General features: G+C 41.2%; 1 protein-coding gene across 1 annotated transcript in view; it reads right to left on the reverse strand.

Annotated features, from left to right (window-relative positions):
- LOC108434728 (interferon-induced GTP-binding protein Mx3-like) overlaps positions 1-24,360 on the reverse strand; it is a 46,409-nt gene that overhangs the window by 20,674 nt on the left and 1,375 nt on the right. Inside the window, exons 3-8 of the mRNA XM_017710070.2 lie at positions 21,596-21,742; positions 16,417-16,492; positions 14,618-14,718; positions 6,681-6,769; positions 6,541-6,581; positions 6,258-6,454 (exon numbers count right to left, since the gene is read on the reverse strand). Of these exons, the coding sequence (XP_017565559.2) occupies positions 6,258-6,454; positions 6,541-6,581; positions 6,681-6,769; positions 14,618-14,718; positions 16,417-16,492; positions 21,596-21,742 (651 nt within the window). The remainder of the gene's footprint in view (positions 1-6,257; positions 6,455-6,540; positions 6,582-6,680; positions 6,770-14,617; positions 14,719-16,416; positions 16,493-21,595; positions 21,743-24,360) is intronic.

Here is a 24,360-nt window from a genome sequence, read left to right on the forward strand (position 1 = left end):
TCTGTCTGTCTGCCCTGCAATGGACTGGCAACCTGTCCTGCCTTCCACCCTATGACAGCATGGAATAGGCTCCAGCTCCACTCACCTGAAGCAGCTTAAAAGATGCAGCTTAAAATGTGTGTATGTGTGTGTGTGTTTTGCGATAACACCCTCCCTCTAATGTTCTATTGCTTAATTAACAGTCATGATTATGTCAAATGTAAGATTCAATCTTTTTTTTTTTATCACATGCTAGATCCCATTATGTAATGAATAATGGTAGGATTAAAAATCTTCATTTGAGTGGCGTGGACAACTAGCCTTTCTCTGCTTTTTTTGAAGGTGTGAGAGTTTTAGGAGAGGAAATACAGTTCAAGTTCTAGGATGTGTTACAGAAACGTCCTACCTGGCAGGTCAAGGTTAAATTTTTCACAAATTCCTATTACAGAAGCAAATGTTATCTATCATTTAGGAAGCTTATCTTTAGGCATTTTATCTCAAGTTAAGAAATCATAACTTACTAGAATCAAACTTGCCAATCAACTGTCATGTCTGTTACCTAGCAACCGACTATACACGCACAGCTGAAACGTAAACGCATAATCAAAATAATCATGTTGGCTACTTAGCCAGACAGCTAACGCTAGCTACCGTTACTGAGGTAAACAAGGTCAAACAAAACTAAAGCAACATAATCTCAAAGTTAGAAACATGGTGCCAGCGCTATGTATCAGGGGGTCGCCACTCTTTAATTTCACTTTACCAAAGGCTTTTGCGCTAACGCTATTCCTCCTAATAAAACAGCCACACGTTCAGCTCCGTCTCCTCATTATTCACCGACAACGCTGTAATATTTCATTTGACGGGTTTCCATCAAGATTAACACAAAAAGGCAATAAACTGAGGTAAAGTTGGTTTGATATTCACATATTCAGATTCCTCCAATGGCTTTGGAACGATGATAATAACGATTTCTAATTTTTGCCTCCTGCTGTAAAGAAGCTATAGGATTTTTGGTGTTTACATTGTAAATTAGAATTCAGCAGAAGACTTCATTGGAACTCTGCTTGCTGTGGTAAACTGTATTAATGACCTGATCTTTAATGCATTTTATTAATTTATTTGTGTAGATTTGTATATTAATTAAATTATTTATTTATAAATATTCAATTGTTTGCACATTAATTAAAATGTATAGAAACCAATGATAATTGTGTGTGACAAATATTAACATATTAATGCAGTTCGTCATAAAATGAAGCCCTTAACGTAGAGGCTATTCATTTTTTTTATGTTAAAAGCATTAATTAAAACTGGAGTTTATTGACTTGTTGTAGTTAGTTGGAATGATAGCACAGGCTTTAAATTAATATAACACACACACACACACACACACAAAAAAAAAATATATATATATATATATATATATATATATATATATATATATATATATGACTTTTTCATAACCTTTTTCTTATTAAGTTGGCTTAATAAGAAGCGAACTTACTGTTCTTCGTAATCTTCATACTAAGATTGTGTGATGCATGCTTGTATACAGCTTTATATATATGTATGTGTATATATATATATATATATATATATATATATATATATATATATATATATATATATATATAAACCAGCTATTAGGGGTGTACTTTGTGTACTTCTGGTGCCGGTCCCAAGCCCGGATAAATGGTGAGGGCTGCATCAGGAAGGGCATCCGGCGTAAAACTAGTGCCAAAACTATCATGCGGATCACAAATATGATTGCCATACCGGATCGGTCGAGGCCCAGGTTAACAACGACCGCCTCCGTTGCTGTTGACCAGCAGGGTGCCGGTGGAAATTGGACTACTGTAGGTCGAAGACCATCAAAGATGAGAGGAGGAAGGTGGGTTAGAAGGCAGCGAGAGAGAAGGAAGGCGGGTTAGAAAGCAGCGAGAGAGAAGGAAAGGCAGGGGTGTGGAGGTTAGAGTAGGGACTCTGAACATAGGGACAATGACTGGTAAAGGCAGAGAGCTTGCAGACATGATGGAGAGAAGGAAGTTAGATATTCTGTGTGTCCAGGAGACCAGATGGAAAGGGAACAAGGCCAGGAACATTGGAGGTGGGTTCAAACTGTTCTATCATGGTGTAGAGAGGAAGAGAAATGGAGTAGGGATAATCCTAAAGGAACAGCTTGGGAAAAGTGTTCTGGATGTAAAGAGAGTGTCAGACAGGATCATGAGCCTGAAGTTGGAGTTTGATGGTGTAATTTTGAATGTTGTCAATTCATATGCACCACAGGTTGGTTGTCAGTTAGAGGAGAAAGAGGAATTTTGGAGTAAGATGGATGAAGTGGTAGATGGTGTCCCTAGAGAGGAGAGATTGGTGATTGGTGCAGACTTCAATGGACATGTTGGTGAAGGGAACAGAGGGGATGAAGAGGTGCTGGGTATGTATGGTGTGAAAGACAGAAATGCGGAAGGTCAGATGGTTGTAGATTTTGCAAAGAGAATGGAAATGGCTGTGGTGGACAGGTATTTTCAGAAGAGGGAAGAACACAGGGTGACATACAAGAGTGGAGGGAGGTGCACACAGGTGGGTTATATCCTTAGCAGGAGATGCCACCTAAAGGAGATTGGAGATGGGTAAAGTGGTACCAGGGGAAAGTGTAGCAAGGCAGCATAGGGTGGTTGTCTGTAGAATGAGATTAGAAACAAAGAAGAGGAAGAGAGTGAAGACAGAGCCAAAGATTAGATGGTGGAAGCTGAAGGAGGAGGCTGGTTGCAGGCAGTTCAGGGAAAAATTGCAACAGGCCCTTGGGGGCAGTGAGGAGCTACCTGAGGACTGGGGAACTACAGCTAAGGTGGTGAGAGAAACTGGCAAAAATGTGTTGGGTGTTTCGTCTGGTCAGAGGAACGAAGACAAGGAAAGTTGGTGGTGGAATGAGGAAGTCCAGGAGAGTATTCAGCAGAAAGAAGCAGCTAAGAAAAAGTGAGATAACCAGAGAGATGAAGGAAGTAGGCAGGAGTACTGTGAGGCTACTCACATAGCGAAAAGAATGGTGGCAAAAGCTCAGGCCTATGATGAGCTGTATGAGAGGCTGGACATTAAAGAAGGAGTAAAGGACTTGTATCGTTTGGCTAAACAGAGAGATAGAGCTGGAAAGGATGTACAGCAGGTTAGGCTGATAAAGGATAGAGAGGGAAATGTACTAGTGAGTGAACAGAGAGTGTTGAGTAAATGGAAGGAGTACTTTGAAGAACTAATGAATGAGGAAAATGAGAGAGAGAGGAGGACAACGGGGAAGTGAGGTCAGCTTTAAAAAGGATGAAGTATGGAAAGGCAGTTGGTCCAGATGACATACCTGTGGAAGTATGGAGATGTTTAGGAGAGAAGGCAGTGGACTTTTTAACCAGGTTGTTTAACAAAATCCTGGAGAGTGAGAGGATGCCTGATGAGTAGAGAAGCAGTGTACTGGTCCCCATTTTTAAGAACAAGGGTGATGTGCAGAGCTGCAGTAACTACAGAGGTATAAAGTTGATGAGCCACACTATGAAGGTATGGGAAAGAGTTGTTGAAGCAAGGCTAAGGCGAGAGGTTCAGAACAGTGAGCAGCAGTTTGGTTTCATGCCCAGAAAGAGTACCACAGATGCAATTTTTGCATTGAGAGTGTTGGTAGAGAAGTACAGAGAAGGTCAGAAGGAGCTACATTGTGTCTTTGTGGATCTAGAGAAGGCATATGATAGGGTGCCAAGAGAGGAACTGTGGTACTGTATGAGGAAGTCAGGTGTAGCTGAAAAATATGTTAAGGGTGGTGCAGGACATGCATGAGGATAGTGAGACAGTGGTGAGGTGTGAAGTTGGAGCGACAAATGGTTTCAAGGTGAAGGTAGGGTTACATCAGGGATCAGCTTTGAGCCCCTTCTTGTTTGCAATGGTGATGGACAGGTTGACAGATGAGGTCAGGCAGGAGGCTCCATGGACCATGATGTTTTTAGATGACATTGTAATCTGTGGTGAGAGTAGAGAGCAGGTGGAAGAGAATCTGGAGAGGTGGAGGTTTGCACTGGAGAGGAGAGGAATGAAGGTCAGTAGAGACAAGACAGAATACATGTGTGTGAATGAGAGGGAGGCAGGTGGAAAGGTGAAGATGCAAGGAGTAGAGGTCGTAAAGGTGGATGACTTCAAATATCTTGGGTCAACCATCCAGAGCAATGGACAGTGTAGAAAAGAGGTGAAGAAGAGGGTGCAGGCAGGATGGAGTGGGTGGAGACGGGTGTCAGGGCTGATGTGTGCCAGAAGGATAGCATCAAGAGTGAAAGGGAAGGTTTACAAGACAGTAGTGTGTCCTGCTATGATGTATGGTTTGGAGACTGTGGCTCAGTCTAAAAGACAGGAGGCTGAGCTGGAGGTGGCGGAAATGAAGATTCTGAGATTTTCATTGGGAGTGACAAGGCTGGACAAGATTAGAAATGAGCAGATCAGAGGGACAGTGAAGGTGGAGCAGTTTGGAGATAAAGCCAGAGAGGCCAGGTTGAGATGGTTTGAACATGTGTTGATGAGGAATAGTGGATATATTGGTCAAAGAATGTTGGAGATGGAGCTGCCAGGTAGAAGGAGAAGAGGTAGACCTCAGAGAAGGTTTATGGATGTAGTGAAGGTGGACATGGAGATGGTTGGTGTAAAAGTAGAGGAGGCAATGGATAGGGAAAGATGGAGGCAGATGATCCGCTGTGGCGACCCCTAAAGGGAGCAGCCGAAAGAAGAAGACATAAATTGGTTCTGTCAGTAGAGCATTTAAGAGACGTGTAGAAGAGCTGACTGAGAGGCAACACACAGAGCTTCATTTCTGGGGAAACTTTTTTTTCCCCACATTTTTATTTTAAGTTATAAACACGTAGTATTCTTTTTTGTTGTTTTTATGATTTTGTTTACTTACCATGAGCCAGGGGATTGTGAGATGGCATATGCCCCATCAGTGAGTCGGATTTCAACTTTGTTTCCGAAAAAAAAATAAAAGTCTCATTCTTCATAAAGAAATACATTACCCATAGGTCCTACAGCGAGCTCCACCAATCAGAGACGTCGCCGTTACCATGGAGATTCAAACTCTGGTTTAGCTAGAAAAACACGAAGCAAAGTACCGTCAGTCTGCGAGCAGAAGCAGCGGTTCCGCTGTCGGATGTGTTCGTTTAGGGATACAGAGGAGAAGATTGTTCACAGGGAAGCAGAGAAGCAGAGTCTACCGAGCGGTGCAGTGGGGTGTGTGTGTGTGTGTGTGTGTGCGTGAGTCGTAGGGGGTGTTGATGGTTGGCTGGTCGGTTCTGTCAGTTAATATAACAGTTATAAAAGGTAATAACAGTTAAGGCCGCGTGTACAGGGCTGTGGATTATGCCAATATGTCGTGCCGCAAATATATAAAAACATTTAGAGACAGGAATCTCCTGAATACGCGTTTGTGTAATATTTGTTTTATAGTTTGTAATATTAAAAAAACAACTCATGTGTAAGGTGTACGTTTTCTTTCTCAGATATGGTTTCGGGAATGACAGGCGAGCTTTCACAGAGGTAAATATTTTGCGACATCTAAAAAAGAGAAGTTGTGGTAGAAACATGTGAAATTGAATAAATGAATTAAAAAGGTTCTCCACCCACTCCAGGTCCTACAGTGAATTAGCCTGAGGCTGGGATGTTTACTTCCCCAGCCAACGCCCGTGTGTCTGCGCCACGGCTGGCCTCAGTTTCGTCCTTTCCATCCCCTTTAATTAACGCACTCAATGTTTATTTGAAATACAGACAACGACTTGCCGGGAATGTCTCTGCCAAACTAAATTAAGATCCGTGCTTTAAAAGGCGACACTGGCAGGTCGAGAACAAGAAGTGTGCAGTGACACATCATAGTCTAAATCATAATTACGGCTGAGTTTAGTAGAAAGAAAATCCCGGTAAAAGAAACGCAGAGGGCAGCTAATACATGCTTTAGCACTGCAAGATAGCTGCGTTAAACAGCTTTGCATTTTGCCCCAAACCACAAAACGCCAGTAACAAACAGCAAAGCAGCTGCAACAGGTTTGAATCTAGATCTGAGTTTCACTTCCAACCAGCAAAATAAATTTACTTGGTATAAAAAAATCCCTATGACTGTATTTGCTCTGCTCTTTTACATCTCACCTAGTGGAGAAATATGAAGGACATGTGAAACTGAAAAAAATAAAACACAACGCTTACACAATGCAAACAAAAATGAATATAATGGTAATGTAATCTTCAGAAATGTCCTGGACACCCACCACTCCCTCTGGGTAACGCCACCCCAGACAGTGCCTCCAGCACAGAGCTTTTCCCAGAGCTCTGATCTCCAATCACTGCTATACTCGGGAGGGAGATATCTTCTCCAACCCCGATTTCCCTCAGCGTGTCAATCAGGTCGATATAAGGACGAACTGTCTCTTCGAACTGGCTATGAAACACCCCATCCATCGGTGTACTGTCAATGAGGAACAGGCATTAAACTTTGTGTGACAGATTCAGGAAAATCACAACTGAATGAATCAATTAGGAAAAGATACAGACCCGGTTTTGCTAAAAGAGGCACCTTGCTGTCTGTCCACCATCTATGAAACAGACACTAAATTGTATACTTATCACAACTGAACATAAAGACCTTTGCTACACTCAGATCTCAGCCTGAAGAGCATTTAAAATCCACTTACCTTTGCAACTCGTACAACCGAGCTTGACGGTGGACGCAAATAAACCGAAAGCGACCGGATGACTCTATTTATGTACACGCCCACTTTCTCTGCAACAGTACAAGTGAAACTGAAAGTTAGAAAATCTTTAGGGCTGCTGCGATTCGTCCATGTAATACTGCAGAGCCAGGGTCAGTTTTTCTAATGCGGCACCATGGCAAAAAGGAAGCATGCTTGAGTACATAAGAGTCTGAAGACACCACCCAGACAGGTTTGCGAATTTGGTCTGACTGACATCAGGAGGCTACAGATTACATACAGCAACACAAAAGTAAAAATGGGCAAAGAAAGTATGCCCACCATTACACTTACCACACTGATATCTCATGTTATTTCTCATATTGTCATTGTCATTATTATATCAGTATTAATGCACCAAAACAAATAACTGGAAAATCATATTCAGTATAGAGATTCAATTTTGTTGCCAGTTCCATTTTTTTGTAATTTGTTCCAAAGTTTCTGCAACAGTACAAGTGAACCTGAAAGTTTGGGAAAAAAAAACTTTAGGGCTGCTGTGATTCATTGATGTAATACAGCAGAGTCAGGGTCAGTGTTTAATGCGGTGCCATGACCATAACAAATGGAAAGATGCATGCATTATGTCTGGGGACATGGTGAAAATCTGGAACCCTGCCAAGAGGCAATGAACCCTTTAATCATGCAAAGGGTTTGGCTGTTCATGGTTCTATATAGAGCTATTTCCTTTACTAAAGAACACAATGTTCGAGTGTGTACCATTGCACTTATCACATTGTTATCTTATGCCTTTTATATTAATATGAATGCACAGAAACAAATGGAATATCATATTCAGTAGAGATACAATTTTGTTTTTAATTACAATTTTGTTTCTTTCCACTTTCTACTATTTTAAGTCTGATCTGAGTGTTGTGGCAAATATTTTAGCAAAATACCCCCAATAACGATAAATAAGATCTAATGAAAGAGACAAAGAAAGGAGCTTTATAATAATTGACATCTGCTGGCAACATATAACCTGTTTAAACTACTGCAGTTTTCATTGCATGCATCTTACTGCATGTAAGCAGCCTGAATTTAGACATGCTCTAATACATAGTAAACTACAGAGAACACAAAAATGATCAGCAATAACTAATTATGAAATATTTATGAAACCACATTCAACATTATTATTGCTCATTGTGTATTTAAGCACACATTTAAAAAAAAAATCCTCCTGGTGCATGTATGAAGTGCTTTAAAACAAGCCTTTCCTTTTAACAACACTCAATAAGCGTTGGGGAACTGAGGACACTAATTGTTGAAGCTTTATAGGTGGAATTCTTTCCCATTCTTGCTTGATGTACAACTTCAATTGCTCAACAGTCCGGGGTCTCCGTTGTCGTATTTTGCGCTTCATAATGCGCCACACACTTTCAATGTGAGACAGGTCTGGACTGCAGGCAGGCCAGTCTAGTACCTGCACTCTTTTACTACGAAGCCACGCTGTTGTAATACATGCCCCTGAAAAAGACGTTGCTTGGATGGCAGCATATGTTGCTCCAAAACCTGTATGTACCTTTCAGCATTAATGGTGCCTTCACAGATGTGCAAGTTACCCATGCCATGGCCACTAACACACCCCCACACCATCAGAGATGCTGGCTTTTTGTTGTTGCTCGTTTGAACGCAGTTTGGTTACTTCCACGAGAAGATGTTGTTGTCCTTGTGACGGGCCTGTCACTGTGTTAGACCGCGGCTACCGCTGTTCAGTGCTGTGTGTAGGCCTGAAGTTCATTGGGAATTTGGCGTATGTGTGTGCTGTGGCTCTGCGCGTGCTCAGAGCGCTGTTGAGAAATTACCGCTGTTTTTGAAGTTGCCAAGCTGGTATTGTATGCTGCTTGTCTTGAATGCTTAAAATGAGTGGATTACTAGCTGCGTCTGTCGTTGGAAAACCTGAACAGGATAAACGATCAATTGTTCTCCCTGGGAAAGCTCTTGCAAACAAAATTGAAACCATCCAGACAGGAAGAAAAAGGCATGTAAACAAAATGAAAAGGGTAATTGCATCTCTCAAAGAGCTAATGAAAGATGATAAAAATGATTCACAGGTTAAATCACAGCTTGATGAATTAATACATCTGTTTGAGGATGCCAGCGCATTACATGAATCTCTACTGCCTTTAATTCCACTTGATGAGAAAGATAAGCAAAATTCATGGTTCTCAAGCATTACTAAGTACAATAAAGGTTTCATTGATCAACCGTGCGATTGTGGAACAACGTGCCTTAAGCTTGAAGAGAAAGTTCATCAGAGATAAAGATTTTCACAAGGTTTACACTGCTTTCATGGAAGATCTCATATCCAGGGGATATGCACAAAGAGTGCCAATTAAAGATTTGGAGCGCAGCGATGGCAAGGTTTGGTATATTCCCCATCATGGGGTTCACCACCCTTTTAAGGGGAAAATCCGGGTCGTCTTCGACTGTGCAGCATCGTTTCAAGGCGTTTCTCTTAATGCACAGCTCCTGAGTGGCCCTGACTTGACAAATGCATTGGTTGGTGTGTTGACTAGGTTCAGGAAAGAACCTATTGTGTTGATGTCTGATATTGAAGCTATGTTTCATCAGGTGCGTGTGCCAGAGGAAGATGCTGACCTGTTGAGATTTCTCTGGTGGCCTCGTGGCGATTTCAATCAGAGCATGCAAGAGTTTAGGATGGGTGTTCATTTGTTTGGGGCGACTTCTTCTCCGAGCTGTGCTAACTATGCTCTACGGAAGTGTGCAGAAGACAGCAAAGCACAGTTTAGCTGGCAGGCGATTGACACAATCTTATACAGTTTCTATGTGGATGATTGTCTTTCTTCAGTAGCCTCCGAAGAGGAAGCCATATCTTTCTACATCTACCTTGGAGACATCTGTGCATCTGTGCCCGACCTCCACCCCCATCCAGCTTCCACACCACTCCACTCACTGTACAGGAGCGCGATGTCAGACGGGTGCTCCTGGCAATGAACCCCAAAAAGGCTGCTGGTCCTGATGGAGTACCCGGCAAGGTGCTCAAAACGTGTGCCCACCAGCTCGCCCCCACCTTCACCAAGATCTTCAATCTCTCCCTGGCCCAAGCCATCATCCCGCCCTGCCTGAAGTCAGCCACAGTCATACCAGTGCCGAAAAAGTCTACCATCACCAACCTTAATGATTATCGCCCTGTGGCCCTCACACCGGTAATCATGAAGTGCTTCGAGAGACTGGTACTTCAGCACATCAAAGACTCTCTGCCCCCAGACTTCGACCCCCACCAGTTCGCATACCGTGCAAACAGGTCAACAGAGGACGCCATAGCAGCAGCTCTCCACTTTGCACTGAGCCACCTGGAGCAGCAGCACAGCTACGTCCGGATGCTCTTTGTGGACTACAGCTCTGCTTTCAACACAATCATCCCGGACATTCTTATCACCAAACTGGGCACCCTCGGACTCCCCCCCCTCACATGTGCCTGGATCAAGAACTTTCTCACTGACCGGCCCCAAACTGTGAGACTTGGCCCCCACCTCTCCTCCACTCGTATGCTTAGCACCGGCTCACCACAAGGCTGTGTGCTGAGCCCCCTCCTGTACTGCCTCTACACCCATGACTGCAGTCCGGCCTACGACAGCAACCTCATTGTCAAGTTTGCTGACGATACCACAGTGGTCGGACTCATCTCAGAAGGAGACGAGACAGCCTACAGGAAGGAGGTCCTGAAGTTGGCAGCTTGGTGTTCAGAGAATAACCTGGCTCTGAACACCAAGAAAACAAAAGAGATCATCGTTGACTTCAGGAAGCACAGCACTGACCCAGACCCCCTGTCCATCAACGGCGAGTGTGTGGAGAGGGTCCGCACCTTCCGGTTCCTCGGAGTCCAAATCTCAACCGACATCACCTGGACAGACAACATCACAGCTGTCATCAAGAAGGCTCAGCAGCGTCTACACTTCCTGAGAGACCTTAGGAAGCACAACCTGGATTCCAACCTGCTGCTGACCTTCTACCGCTCTTCCATCGAGAGCCTGCTGAAGTACTGTATCACAGTGTGGTACGGCAGCTGCACCATGGCAGATAGGGAGAGGCTTCAGAGGGTAGTAAAGACAGCACAGAAGATTACTGGCTGCCCTCTCCCATCCCTGATGGACATCTACACCTCCCGCTGCGTCAGCAGAGCGAAACGCATCACAATGGACAGCTCGCACCCCGGATCTGTACTGTTTGACCTGTTGCCCTCAGGAAGGCGGTACAGATGCATCAGATCAAGGACAAACAGACTTAAGTACAGTTTTTTCCCGAAAGCAATAACACTTCTCAACTCACAGATGCACTGATAGTCTATCCCCAGACTTCCATTACCCACCTACATACCAGTCTATTCCCAGACTCCATTACCAGCTACTGTGCAATACTCTGCATACGGAAACGTGCAATCATACTGTACATGTGCAATTATACTGGAATATGTGCAATTATACTGGAATATGTGCAATATTTAGCAATGTGCAATATTTAGTGACATACAATACAGCTGTAAATATCTCCACATTTATATCTTGTAAATACATAGTTTTTTTATTTTGTTTCTATATTCATTTCATATACATATATACACATATATACAAAATGCATAGAACTGTGCACAAACCCTCCCCATTCTATTCTGTGTCATTTGTTTACATTGTGTGTTTGCACTGAGATGGAGTTGCTTTTAATCTCATTGTACTGTGTATAGTGACAATAAAGGCATTCTATTCTATTCTATTCTATCTAATGGGGAAGTCCAGGGTGGCACCTTTAAAATTAGTCACGATCCCCCGCATAGAATTGACAGCAGCTGTGGTGGCAGCTCGCATGGATAGACTGTGGAGGAGGGAGCTAAGGCTGCCTCTCCTAGACTCAGTCTTTTGGACAGACAGTACCTCGGTGCTGAAATATATCAATAATGAGACATCTAGGTTTCGTATTTTTGTAGTGAACAGAGTGTCAGAGATATTAAAGGCTTCAAAGGCCTCCCAGTGGAGGTATGTGAACACAACACACGACCCCGCAGACTTTGCTTCCAGAGGTATGAGGGCAGAGCCCTTTTTAATTAATACTGAATGGATATCTGCTCCTGCGTTTCTTATGCAGCCAGAGAAGGAATGGCCTGTAAACCCAGAGTACTTGCAGGAGCTCCCATATGAAGACCCTGAAGTTAAAGTGTCTGCCGCTATTATTGTTTTGCAAGCAGATGGTGATGGTCCGTTGGCTCATTTGATTAGTCGTACTTCATCTTGGACACGCCTTGTCAGGGTGATGGGTTGGATCTTGAGGTTCAAGACATTGCTCTTGCATCATAGAAAGGACAAGGCACATTTTCAGTCTGCATCTGATTCAACTCAGCGTAAGGATGTTCATCACAGAGTGGGGTTCTGTGATGGCTTTCTCTCGTTGGAAGAGATTAAGGATGCTGAGATGCAAATAATAAAGTTTTGTCAGCGGAAGAAGTATGCTGAATAAATCTCCTGCCTCCAAAGGGGAGAGACTGTGAAATGAAGTAGCTACATCTATAGGTTGAATCCTGTTTTGGAGGATGACGTGCTGCGAGTTGGTGGACGTCTTTGTAGAGCTGTTATGTCTGAAGATTCCAAACATCCTGTCATAATCCCTAGGGAAGTTTACATTTCCAATCTCATTTTACAGCATATCCATAAAGAGGTGGGTCATAATGGTAGGAACCACATTCTCTCAAGGCTGCATCAGAAGTATTGGATTCCTGGTGTGGGCGCTTTGATGAGAAGCATTATGTCAAAGTGTGTGGTCTGCAGACGGCTTCGTGGATCTCTAGGCCAGCAGCAAATGGCTGATTTGCCTGAAAGCAGAGTGACCCCTGAGAAACCTCCCTTTAGTTTTGTTGGAGTGGACTATTTCGGCCCGTTTGAAGTAAAGCGTGGGAGAAGTATTGTGAAGCAATATGGAGCCATCTTTACGTGTTTAGCGATTAGAGCTGTACATATTGAGGTTGCCTCATCTTTTGATACTGACTCTTTCATTAATGCTTTACGCCGTTTCATCGCAAGACGAGACCAGGTTCAAGAGCTGCGTTCCGACAATGGTACCAACTTTGTGGGAGCAGAGTGTGAGCTGAGACAAGCTATGGAAGAGTGGAATCAGGAAAGAATTGCTGATGCGTTGGCTTTGAAGGGGGTTAAATGGGTCTTCAACCCTCCAACTGGATCGCACCATGGTGGAGCATGGGAGCGGTTGATACGTTCCATCAGAAAGGTTCTCAACTCCACCTTGCAGACACAGTATTTGGATGAGGAAGGCCTTCAAACTGTCCTTTGTGAAGTGTAGTCAATCTTGAATAGCAGGCCCATTACACAAGAATCTACCGATCCCAACGATTTGGAAGCTTTAACACCGAACCACCTCCTCCTTCTCAAGTCCAATCCTTGCTTACCACCTGGTCTGTTTCAGAAAAATGATCTCTATTCACGTAAGAGGTGGAGACAGGTCCAATACATATCTGACCTCTTCTGGAAAAGATGGATTAAAGAATATTTGCCACAACTTCAACAGCGCCAGAAATGGGCACAGATTAAACGCAACTTCATTCCTGGAGATGTGGTTCTCATAGTGGATGACTCTGCACCTCGTGGTTCCTGGATCATTGGCAGAGTCACAGCAGCTGTACCAGACAGGAAAGGACTTGTACGTCAGGTCTGGATTAAGACCTCAACCAGCCATCTATGCAGACCGGTCACAAAGATATGCCTTCTTCAGGAGGCCTCTGACTCATGACATCTTGGAACCAACTTGATGCAACTATAATATGACTTGAGGTTGAACATTAGACATACATCATAGACTGACTTGATATCTAGGCTAAGTGCTGGTAACCTCTGGCCTATGACTGACTGATGAGAAGAAGAGAAGAAAATGATTTAGATGGACTTTGAGTACATTGTATTGTTTTATTGAGAATCTGTTGTATGTCTTGGATTATGGTGTGGGATGTGTAATTATTACAGTGTGGTGATGTAATAATTAGGGGCCGGAATGTTGTAGACAGGCGTAGGCTTGGGTTTAGGTTTGTGTGCACCTGGGTAATGACGTGCATGATCTAGGTCATGTGGTGTTGGTGGCGGTAATGATATCACCTGCTCACTTGCTAGGTGAGAGTGAGTGGATGGGGGAAGCCTACTTTTTGCTGACCGTTAAACACTGTAAGTTACTGATGTGAACGTTGCCTATGAACCGCTTGCTTTTGGACTTTTATGCTGTATGTGGATCGTAGGTGTCTGTGGACGCTGAAGTATTTAATGCTTGGATACTTGATTTTGATACAGAATAAAGCAACGTTAACGGAAGCTTGGACTTATGTTTGCACAGCTAGCGCGTGGGGCAATAATTTCTCCTATTCACCTGCTCGGCGACTTTTGAAGTTTTGGACAGTCGCCAACAGGGACGCTCTTTTTATACGCAATCATGACACTCACCTGTTTCCAATTAACTTGTTCACCTGTGGAATGTTCCAAACAGGTGTTTTTTGAGTATTCCTCAACTTTCCCAGTCTTTTGTTGCCCCTGTCCCAACTTCTTTGGAACGTGTTGCAGGAATCAAATTCAAAATGAGTGAATATTTGCAAAAAACAATAAAGTTTATCCATTTGAACATTAAATATCTTGTCTTTGTAGTGTATTCGTTGAATTGAATACAGGTTGAAAAGGATTTGCAAATCATTGTATTCTGTTTTTATTTATGTTTTACAAAACGTCCCAACTTCATTGGAATTGGGGTTGTATCTGGCATCATGATATAATACTGAGCTACTGTTTGGCTTAGCACAACAGGAAAGGATAAAGCATTATAATACAGCTTAACAGCATGCTTTTGAAGTTCAAGTGAAAAATAGCGCTTACCCTTTAAAGTATTGTACACAGCAGTGCCACCTAATTTTCTCTTCTTCTTTTTTCCTTTTTCTTCTGTGTTGAACTTACTTATAACCTGACCTTTTTGGGTCCTTGAAAACAGGGTTGGGATGTAAAAGAATACAGGTTTGAGAATGTATAGTCACAACAAAGATAAGAAGTATCTGTGTTGAGTTCACATTTACATCAGGGGTCTTCAACCTTTCTTGCTCACGCTGAAGGAACAAAAACATATCAAATAGAGAAGAAAAGCAATAAAGTTGATTAAGAACCAGTCTTGGGATAATAATCCATTACAAATTACCAATTATCTTTTTAAAACTGTATATGAGATTACTTTACCCATTACTTCCTGGAAAAAGTCTTAACACTCATTATTTTACTTTCAAATTATTTTCTAAAAGCCATACACATCTATAGCAACTGGGAAACATTTATTTATAAAGAAATAGCCAGCACATCATTTAAAACACCTGCCATCATACTTATGTCATTGAAGTATAAAGCTGTTCCTGATCAAAAATCAAGTCAAATTAGTGCATAAATCAAATCTCTTCAGCATAGGGCTCTTTGTCCATCAGCTGCAGCAGACACTTTAATGAGCGGTGCTGCAGAATACATTAGAAGGAGACTGGGTGGAACCTGCCCTAACTCAACTGTCTGAATGGCTGAATGGACTGTAAGCTGGTCTGGGGTTTGTTCAGAAACAGTGTAAATGCTTTTGAAACCGTATAAAACAAGTACACACGTTTTCCCCTTTAAACACAACTGCCTAAATATTCAAAATTTTGTTCTGGTCTATTTCCACCATCGGTTATGAAATTAATTTAAACATGAATTTAGACGTGAAATGCATAACTGACTGGATTGACGTCTGGTGATTCTATTTATTTGCCTTAAAAGAAACTTGGGTTATGTTGCAGTATGCTAATTATTGTCATTAAATTTGGCTGAATCTGAGGGCCTTTATACTTCAGAATTCAACCTGCTGTTTTTGTCAATAATTACATCAGGTAAATAATCGATAAATGGACCCAGTTCCATTGGCAGCAATACATGCCTACGCCATAACACTATCTCGAGCGTGATCACTATCTTGATAGATGACGTGAAATGCTTTGGCTCATGAGTAGTTCCTTCCCTTCCTGATACTCATCCCATTGTTCTGGCACAAGTTCATCTTTGCCTCATCTGCCCATAAGTTGTTGTTCCAGAAAGATTTTTAGATGGCAAACTCGCATCTGGTATTCCTGTTGTTAATGCTTACTAGTGTTTTACATCTTGTGGTAAACGCTTAAATATATACAGGTGAAGTCCTCCTGGAGGGTGTTCTTGATCTTGCCAACTGTTTTAAAAAGATTTTTCTTTACCAGGAAAAGAATTCTACTGTTAAATTTGTTTAGTTGTTCTGCCATCATAGTAAAACTTAAAAGACCTGCTGCTAATGTCTTAGTGTTAGACACCACAGGGCATCTTCTTGGCCTTGTAGAGTCCATGCACTGGAGAGTAAGAGCTGTTTCGGTGGCTCATGGACGACAAACAGCATATTAGACAATAATGTTTTGGCTCATCTGTGTACTTTGATTAGCTGCAAAATAGATGTTACTCAGCAGAATGATACAGTAATTCAGTCACATTAGAATTTCTAGAGAATGTGTGTATGCTAGGCATATTACATAGCAATTAATCATTTTTTGTTGTAGTAAGAATAGCAATAGTTTAAAACAGTAGTTTAAATGAAAAACAAATAGTGAGACTACATGAGGCTTCATCAGATATTGCTTAATTACCTGTCTAAAACATTCCAGATGCGTTTCCTGGAGTTACGCCATTCTATTCTTGCTAAAAGACGTACCTGTGAAGAATCTGAGAAAAAAGAACAGTACTGGGCATGAAATGTGAAAAAGAACAAAGTTACAAAAAGCTTCTTGAACAAGCAGGCATTGCTCTTCTCCATCAAATTTCTCCATGGTATGGAACCTATACATGAATATCTACCAACTTTTTATTTACTGTGTTCGCAACTCTACAATTTAAGCAGACACTGTTGGCAAAGTAATTATACTGTTTTACATGGACCTATAATGTACACTATATGGCCAAAAGTGTGTAGACAACTGACCATCACACCTGTCTGAGATCAATTCAACCTATAGGTATTCACTGGGGGTCAGGGGTTTTTGCAGGCCACTGAAGTTCCTCCATGCTAAACTCTTCAAACTATGTCTTTCTGGACCTCTCTTTGTGCACAGGGCCACAGGTATGCTAGAACAGGAAAGAGCCTCCCCCAAACTGAAATGTCTTTCTATGCTGTAACAATAACATTACCCCTCACTGGAACTAAGAGCTGAGCCCAAACTCTTGAAAACAGCCCTAGACCATTATTCCAAACTCAGATTCATACATCAGACTATCAGTTAGGGAAGCCTGAATCATCACTCCAGAGAACATGTTTCCACTGCTCCAGAGTCGCAACCAGTGCTTGTCATTACACATTGTGATCTTAGGTTTGTGAGCAGCTGCTTAGAAATGGAAAATCTACTGCACAGTTGTGCTGATGTTGCTTCCAGAAGCATGTTGCTTCCAGAGCTCTGTAGTGAGTGATGCAACAGAGAATAGGTGATGTGCGCACACTACATGCTTCAACACTTGATGGCCCTATTCTGTGCGTTTGTGCGAGCTGTTGTTGCTCCTAGATGCTTCCATTCAACAGCAGCACTTACAATTGCCAGAGACTGATGTAGCAGGGCAGAAATGTCACAGACTAACTTGTGGCAATTGTGTCAGCACCATGTTAAGTCACTGAGCTCTTTAGTATAACCCTAAAGCAAACTTCAAAGACCAAACATACCTTGGCTGACTGACTACAGTTGGGGTAGGGGATACGTTGTTGGTTTGATTTCTTTCCAAACTATCACTGTAAATATGAATATAGCTTCACTTCTTTTTCACAGCTGGCTGCAGAATGTGTCTTCACATGCTGGCTTCCTTTTTCCTGCCACTTAAAATTCTGTACTCATTTGCTATAGATATTGGTTTTAAAAGGCAACACTCAATTTAAAAATATATAGCACTGCCTGCTTTTAACTTCAGTGCACAGCGTTAGCAAACTCTCAGGGAGTAGAACTGAAAAAATCAATGCACGTTATAGAGAGACATGTTTTAGTTTGCTTCCTCACACAGCCACATATAGGCTTTGCTACATAATGTTATATTTTCTAAAGATTGTGCTAGGCCTCAGAATACAAAATCATATAGCTACACAATGTAAGATTTGTTATCTTGTGAAAAGCGACAACTGAAGATTTTCGCTTAAGACAAATGTTTTTCTCTTAAGATCTCTAAAGAAAGTGAGCCACCGTTTCCTGCTATAGGACTTAAAGGTGTTTTGGGTGGAATACATTCCAACCATTTGAACACACCCTAAAACAAATGTTCTTCGTTGTGAGGGCCAAGGGCCACTAGCAACCCTCACAAAGAGAAAATGCAGTGAAATCCCTCACTTATCTCTGAAATACAGAAAAAGTAGAAGGCCTGGTACATTTATAAACTAATAATTAGATTTTTTTTCTCTGAACCAGGTGAAATACATTTTCTAGGTGGAACCATTTCAGCTGTAGCTTAGACATCATCTGGCTACAGATCCTACACATGAAAGAAATACTGCATACTGCACATCCAGTGGTTAATGACTTGGATATTTTAGAATCTGAAATAGTTTAAGGGTCCAGCACAACGATCACTGTCAGGGCCAATCAAGCCATATTATAATGTCTATTATATTATATTATATTATATTATATTATATTACAGTCTATCCAATCTGATCTGTAGTTAATCGTTGTAAGTACAGTAAAAGAATGGGATTGAATCATGCATACAGAACAGTGTTCCACTCTCTGGCTTAGCTATCAAGTAACAGCATTCTGATATTGATAAGAAAAACATGTATACTACTTTGTGCATGGCAAGCAATTTTAAATAGCACATTAAGGACTCCATTATTAATGTATAAATTATTAAATTGCACATTATGGACTCTATTATTAATGTATATTATTAGGCATGTGACGATACACTCAGCTCACAAGACGAGACGAGACACGATATTGGGTTCACGAGAACGAGACGAGATTTTAAGAAAGCTAAAATGACAAATTATATGACTGGACAACAGACTTTTATTTGACTGAGTTGCACATGCATTTTGAAATGTTTTATTATAACTCTTAACATGCATGATATAAGCATGAACTTTTAATAAACTTCTTCCTCTACAAATTGAAATTAAAATAAAATTTTATAAAAGTTAAAATAAATAAAATAAATATTTCTCCTTTTTTCAAGTGCAAACAATATTATGTGCAAAACAAAAAGTTCTTCTCTGTCAATACAGAGTGCAAATAGTGCAAACAGAGCCTGACCAAGTATGTCACTGACAATTTGCTGCAACTACAAGTTTAGCTGTTTCTGCTTGGAAATTAACACCGCGGTAGGCGTTGAACTTCGACGAAAAACAGCTGCAACATGTCTCACCCGCCCGAGCAAACGAGCGACACGGGGAACACAGACGCCAGCTTGGGTTGCAAGATTTATAATGTGCGCAAAACACTTAATGTGCGGCTTCAAGCCCGCCTCGCGCACGGCCACGTCCATATTACGTGCATTGTCAGTAACAATAGCGATGCCGTGGTTGGGTTTTTTAAGCTCCCAGTCAGTAACAGCTGTCTGTAAAACCTCAGCTATTTTTGCCCCTGTGTGGGACTCAAAAAGTGGGCGAGTCTGTAGTACAACACTTTCCATTTTCCAGTCACTGGTGATTGTGTGGGCTGTAATTGCAATGTCCAACCGTCTGTTGTTATGGCGATGCTTGCTGCGTCTTTCAGGATCTGCACTATCTTGCTCTTGGACTCTTCATAGAGGTTTGGGATCACTGTACGGGTAAAATGCGTGCGTGACGGGATGGTGTACTTAGGTTCCAGTGTGTGAAGGAGTCGCCGAAATCCTTGATTTTCTACCACAGAAAATGGCCTCATATCTGCTGCTATGAAAACACCAATGTCTCTAGTATTGCTGTGGCTCTGACGCTTGACTGTGGAAGTCCGAATGTGTTTGTCAGCGTTGTCTGGCTTGTTTTCTTCACAGGTGCAGTTGTTGATTTGAGTACTGTGCTGTGGTGGTGCTGTAAATGTCTCTGCATCGTGCTCGTATTAGCCGCGGTGTACGGCATTGTTATCATACAATGTTTGCATATGGTCCGTGTCTTATCAGTCACTCTCTTGCCATTTATCATTTCCGCCGGGTACCCAAAATGTTGCCAAACAAATGATTTGAAAGTGGCGGGAGCATCTTCAATAGTAATACCTGTATTTTCCGACGTCATTCTGGCTGCTTGCTGGATCACAAATCCCGCGAGACAGATTTTTAACGCGACGAGAAATATCGCTGAGATACACGAGATCTCGTCACACCCCTATATATTATACATTAAATGATTAAATTATACATATAATGTATAATTTAATAATTTCACATATGTAAACACAAACTTAGGAGGGTAGCACATTGTACACATGTAGAAATATAGGTTTTAGATTAGTCAGTAGGCCTGGGCAATAGGGCGATGTAATTGGATACTGTCGATGATGGACAAGTAATCCAGTGGCAATGTGTAAAAGGCAATACTCCAATGTTTTGGCAAAACTGAGAGAGAAAACAACTTGCAAATGTGTTGGGAAATTGCCGATCACATAAATGTGCAGGCACAAGCCTCAGTATTCATTTTATTCTGAGAGAAAGAGTGAGAGAGCGTGTTGTTAAGATGTGTTAAGATGCCTGTTAGTTCTCTCTGCTACGCGCTGTAATGGCATATTTACCTCTTCACCTTCTACTTATATGAACCACTCAGGGGTTGTTATAGTGTAGTGGGTAACACCTCTGCCTTCTATGATGTAGACTGGGGTTCAGTCCCCTGCTTGGACAAGCACCTTACTAGGGCTGAAACGATTGTTCGAGTAACTCGAATAATTTGATTACAAAATATGTTCGAGGCAAATTCTTTGCCTCGAGGCTTCGTTTAATTCAAGTCCATCTATTTTAAACGTGTCTGCTATCGTATCACTCCCGCTTTGTAGATGACTGCGCAGCTCCCGTATCACTGGCTATGTTTACATGCAAAGATTTTTGCCAATCCGATTGAATCTGATGGGTTACATCTCAAAGCACGCCTTCCCCATACATAAGGTAGTAATAATAATAAATGCAACAGAAGGACAAATTCATTTGTGACTACATTCACTACACAGACTGCTGGAAGACCATTTCAGGTGACTACCCCTTGAAGCTCATCAAGAGAATGCAGAGAGTGTGCGAAGCAGTAATCAAAGCAAAAGGTGGCTACTTTGAAGAACCTAAAATATAAGACATATATTCAGTTGTTTCACACGTTTCTGTTAAGTATATAATTCCACATGTGTTCATTCATAGTTTTGATGCCTTCAGTGTGAATCTACAATTTTCATAGTCATGAAAATAAAGAAAACTCTTTGAATGAGAAGGTGTGTCCAAACTTTTGGTCTGTACTGTATGTATGTATATATATATATATATATATATATATATATATATATATATATACATATATACACACACACACACATATATATATATATATATATATACACACACACACACACACACACACACATATATATATATACACACACACACACACACACACACACACACACACACATATATATATATATATATATATATATATATATATATATATACATGCACACACACACACATATATATATATATATATATATATATATATATATGTATTACATGAGGACTATGTACGAAACAGTACTGAATACACAATTCACAGTTTTTAATATAATATTGAGAGGCTTTCTTAAATAGTCTTCATATGTGAATTGTTAGCATGACAAGCGCACTTACAGTCCATGGATCTCCCGTCATCTCTGGAACCTTCTTGCGGCCTGGGCTTAGTGGCATCCCTAGACCCTGATGTATTCCTTAGGTCTGCAGGATCTTTGGCTGGAACAAGCTTCATTTGAGGCTTTCCCAAAGACGTAACACGTACAGCTAGAAAAGATGTAGCTTTTATTACTTACATGAACAGTTAGATTAGACTGCAACTCAGTAAGTGAAGATTAAATCTATACATAAGGTAGTAATAATAAATGCAACAGAAGGACAAATTCATTTGTGACTACATTCACTACACCCTTTTTCCTTTTTTATTGAGATAAAACTAAGGACAAATAGGCTAACCTATGTTTGTGAAGCTGTATTTCATAGCTTTTTTCATGTACATCATAAAAGTTTCACAGAAAGGTTGAATAAATGGGCTTAGTTCGGGAGAAAATAAGCCAAAGGTTTTAAGCTTTGATCTAGTAAAAGTGTTGAGTTTGAATAAAAACGTTTTGTGAGGAAGAAGAGCCAATTGCTCGCTCATTTTAAAAGACCTTTCATGTTGCGTAACACACTATCGATATAGTCGTTTAAAAAAACAAGAGTGTGATTTTTCTGATTACTCGATTAATTGATGAAAAAAATCGACAGAATACTCGATTCCAAAAATATTCGATAGTTGCAGCCCTACACCTAATATTATACCAATAAGAGTCCTTGGGCAAGACTCCTAACACTACCTGTGTAAAATGATCAAATTATAAGTCGATCTGGATAAGAGCATCAGCCAAATGCCATAAAATGTACTTATGTTACTTTATGCTTAGTTAGAACTACTTTATGCATTAGAACTTCTACTTGCCACTGTGAATCTTCACTATGATAACCGATTGCATATGTTACCCTAGAGCAGCAGGCACCATCCTAGAAAGAAAGTTCTTCTCATCTCTGTCTACTGTATCTGCTGTGTGTGATTTACTGAGTAAAATATAATCCATATATAATCCATCATGACTCTTTAACTAGAAAATATTGTGCTATATATTTTTAGATATAGTCCAGGCCTATTAGGCAGTTGAACTGAATTATAAATCAGTATTATGACACCATAAAATTATAATTCCAAAAAAGTAGATAAAAACGCATCATTTCATAATCCATAAACAACATTTCATAAACAACATTTTAAAGCAATCTTGCTTGATCCAGCTCACCAGCTGATTATGGAGGCTTGCATGAGTTGTGTTGAGGGAAGAGTGAACTCCGTAAGGAAGTGGGTCCCATGGAGCAAGATTAAATAATATTGTTTTGGTGAGTTTTTCTCTTTTTGTTCTTTTCAGTATTCGCTGGCCTAACATATCTTTGTTAAATGAGATTTATATATATATATATATATATATATATATACAGTACAGACCAAAAGTTTGGAAAATTGAAATTGAATGAAAATTGTAGATTCACACTGAAGGCATGAAAACTATGAATTAACACATGTGGAATTATATACTTAACAAAAAAGTGTGAAACAACTGAAAATGTCTTATATTCTAGGTTCTTCAAAGTAGCCACCTTTTGCTTTGATTACTGCTTCGCACACTTTTTGCATTCTCTTGAGCTTCAAGAGGTAGTCACCTGAAATGGTTTTCACCTCACAGGTGTGCCCTGTCAGGTTTAATAAGTGGGATTTCCTGCCTTATAAATGGGGTTGGGACCATCAGTTGTGTTGTGCAGAAGTCAGGTGGATACACAGCTGATAGTCCTACTGAATAGACTGTTAGAATTTGTATTATGGCAAGAAAAAAGCAGCTAAGTAAAGAAAAACGAGTGGCCATCATTACTTTAAGGTCAGTCAGTCCGAAAAATTGGGAAAACTTTGAAAGTGTCCCCAAGTGCAGTCGCAAAAACCATCAAGCGCTACAAAGAAACTGGCTCACATGAGGACCGCCCCAGGAAAGGAAGACCAAGAGTCACCTCTGCTGCAGAGGATAAGTTCATCCGAGTCACCAGCCTCAGAAATCACAGATAAACAGCAGCTCAGATTAGAGACCAGGTCAATGCCACACAGAATTCTAGCAGCAGACACATCTCTAGAACAACTGTTAAAAGGAGACTGAGCTTCAGGCCTTCATGGTAAAATAGCTGCTAGGAAACCACTGCTAAGGACAGGCAACAAGCAGAAGAGACTTGTTTGGGCTAAAGAACACAAGGAATGGACATTAGACCAGTGGAAATCTGTGCTTTGGTCTGATGAGTCCAAATTTGAGATCTTTGGTTCCAGCCAAATTTCCAGCCTTTGGTTCTTTGTGTGACGCAGAAAAGGTGAATGGATGGACTCTACATGCCTGGTTCCCACAGTGAAGCATGGAGGAGGAGGTGTGATGGTGTGGGGATGCTTTGCTGGTGACACTGTTCGGGATTTATTCAAAATTGAAGGCATACTGAACCAGCATGGCTACCATAGCATCTTGCTTACCATAGCAAGCTAATCCATCCGGTTGGCGTTTAGTTGGACCATCATTTATTCTTCAACAGGACAATGACCCCAAACACACCTCCAGGCTCTGTAAGGGCTATTTGACCAAGAAAGAGAGTGATGGGGTGCTGCGTCAGATGACCTGGCCTCCACAGTCACTGGACCTGAACCCAATCGAGATGGTTTGTGGTGAGCTGGACCGTAGAGTGAAGGCAAAAGGGCCAACAAGTGCTAAGCATCTCTGGGAACTCCTTCAAGACTGTTGGAAGACCATTTCAGGTGACTACCTCTTGAAGCTCATCAAGAGAATGCCAAG

Source organism: Pygocentrus nattereri, chromosome 12 (genome assembly GCF_015220715.1).
Source record: "Pygocentrus nattereri isolate fPygNat1 chromosome 12, fPygNat1.pri, whole genome shotgun sequence".
Taxonomy (NCBI): domain Eukaryota; kingdom Metazoa; phylum Chordata; class Actinopteri; order Characiformes; family Serrasalmidae; genus Pygocentrus; species Pygocentrus nattereri.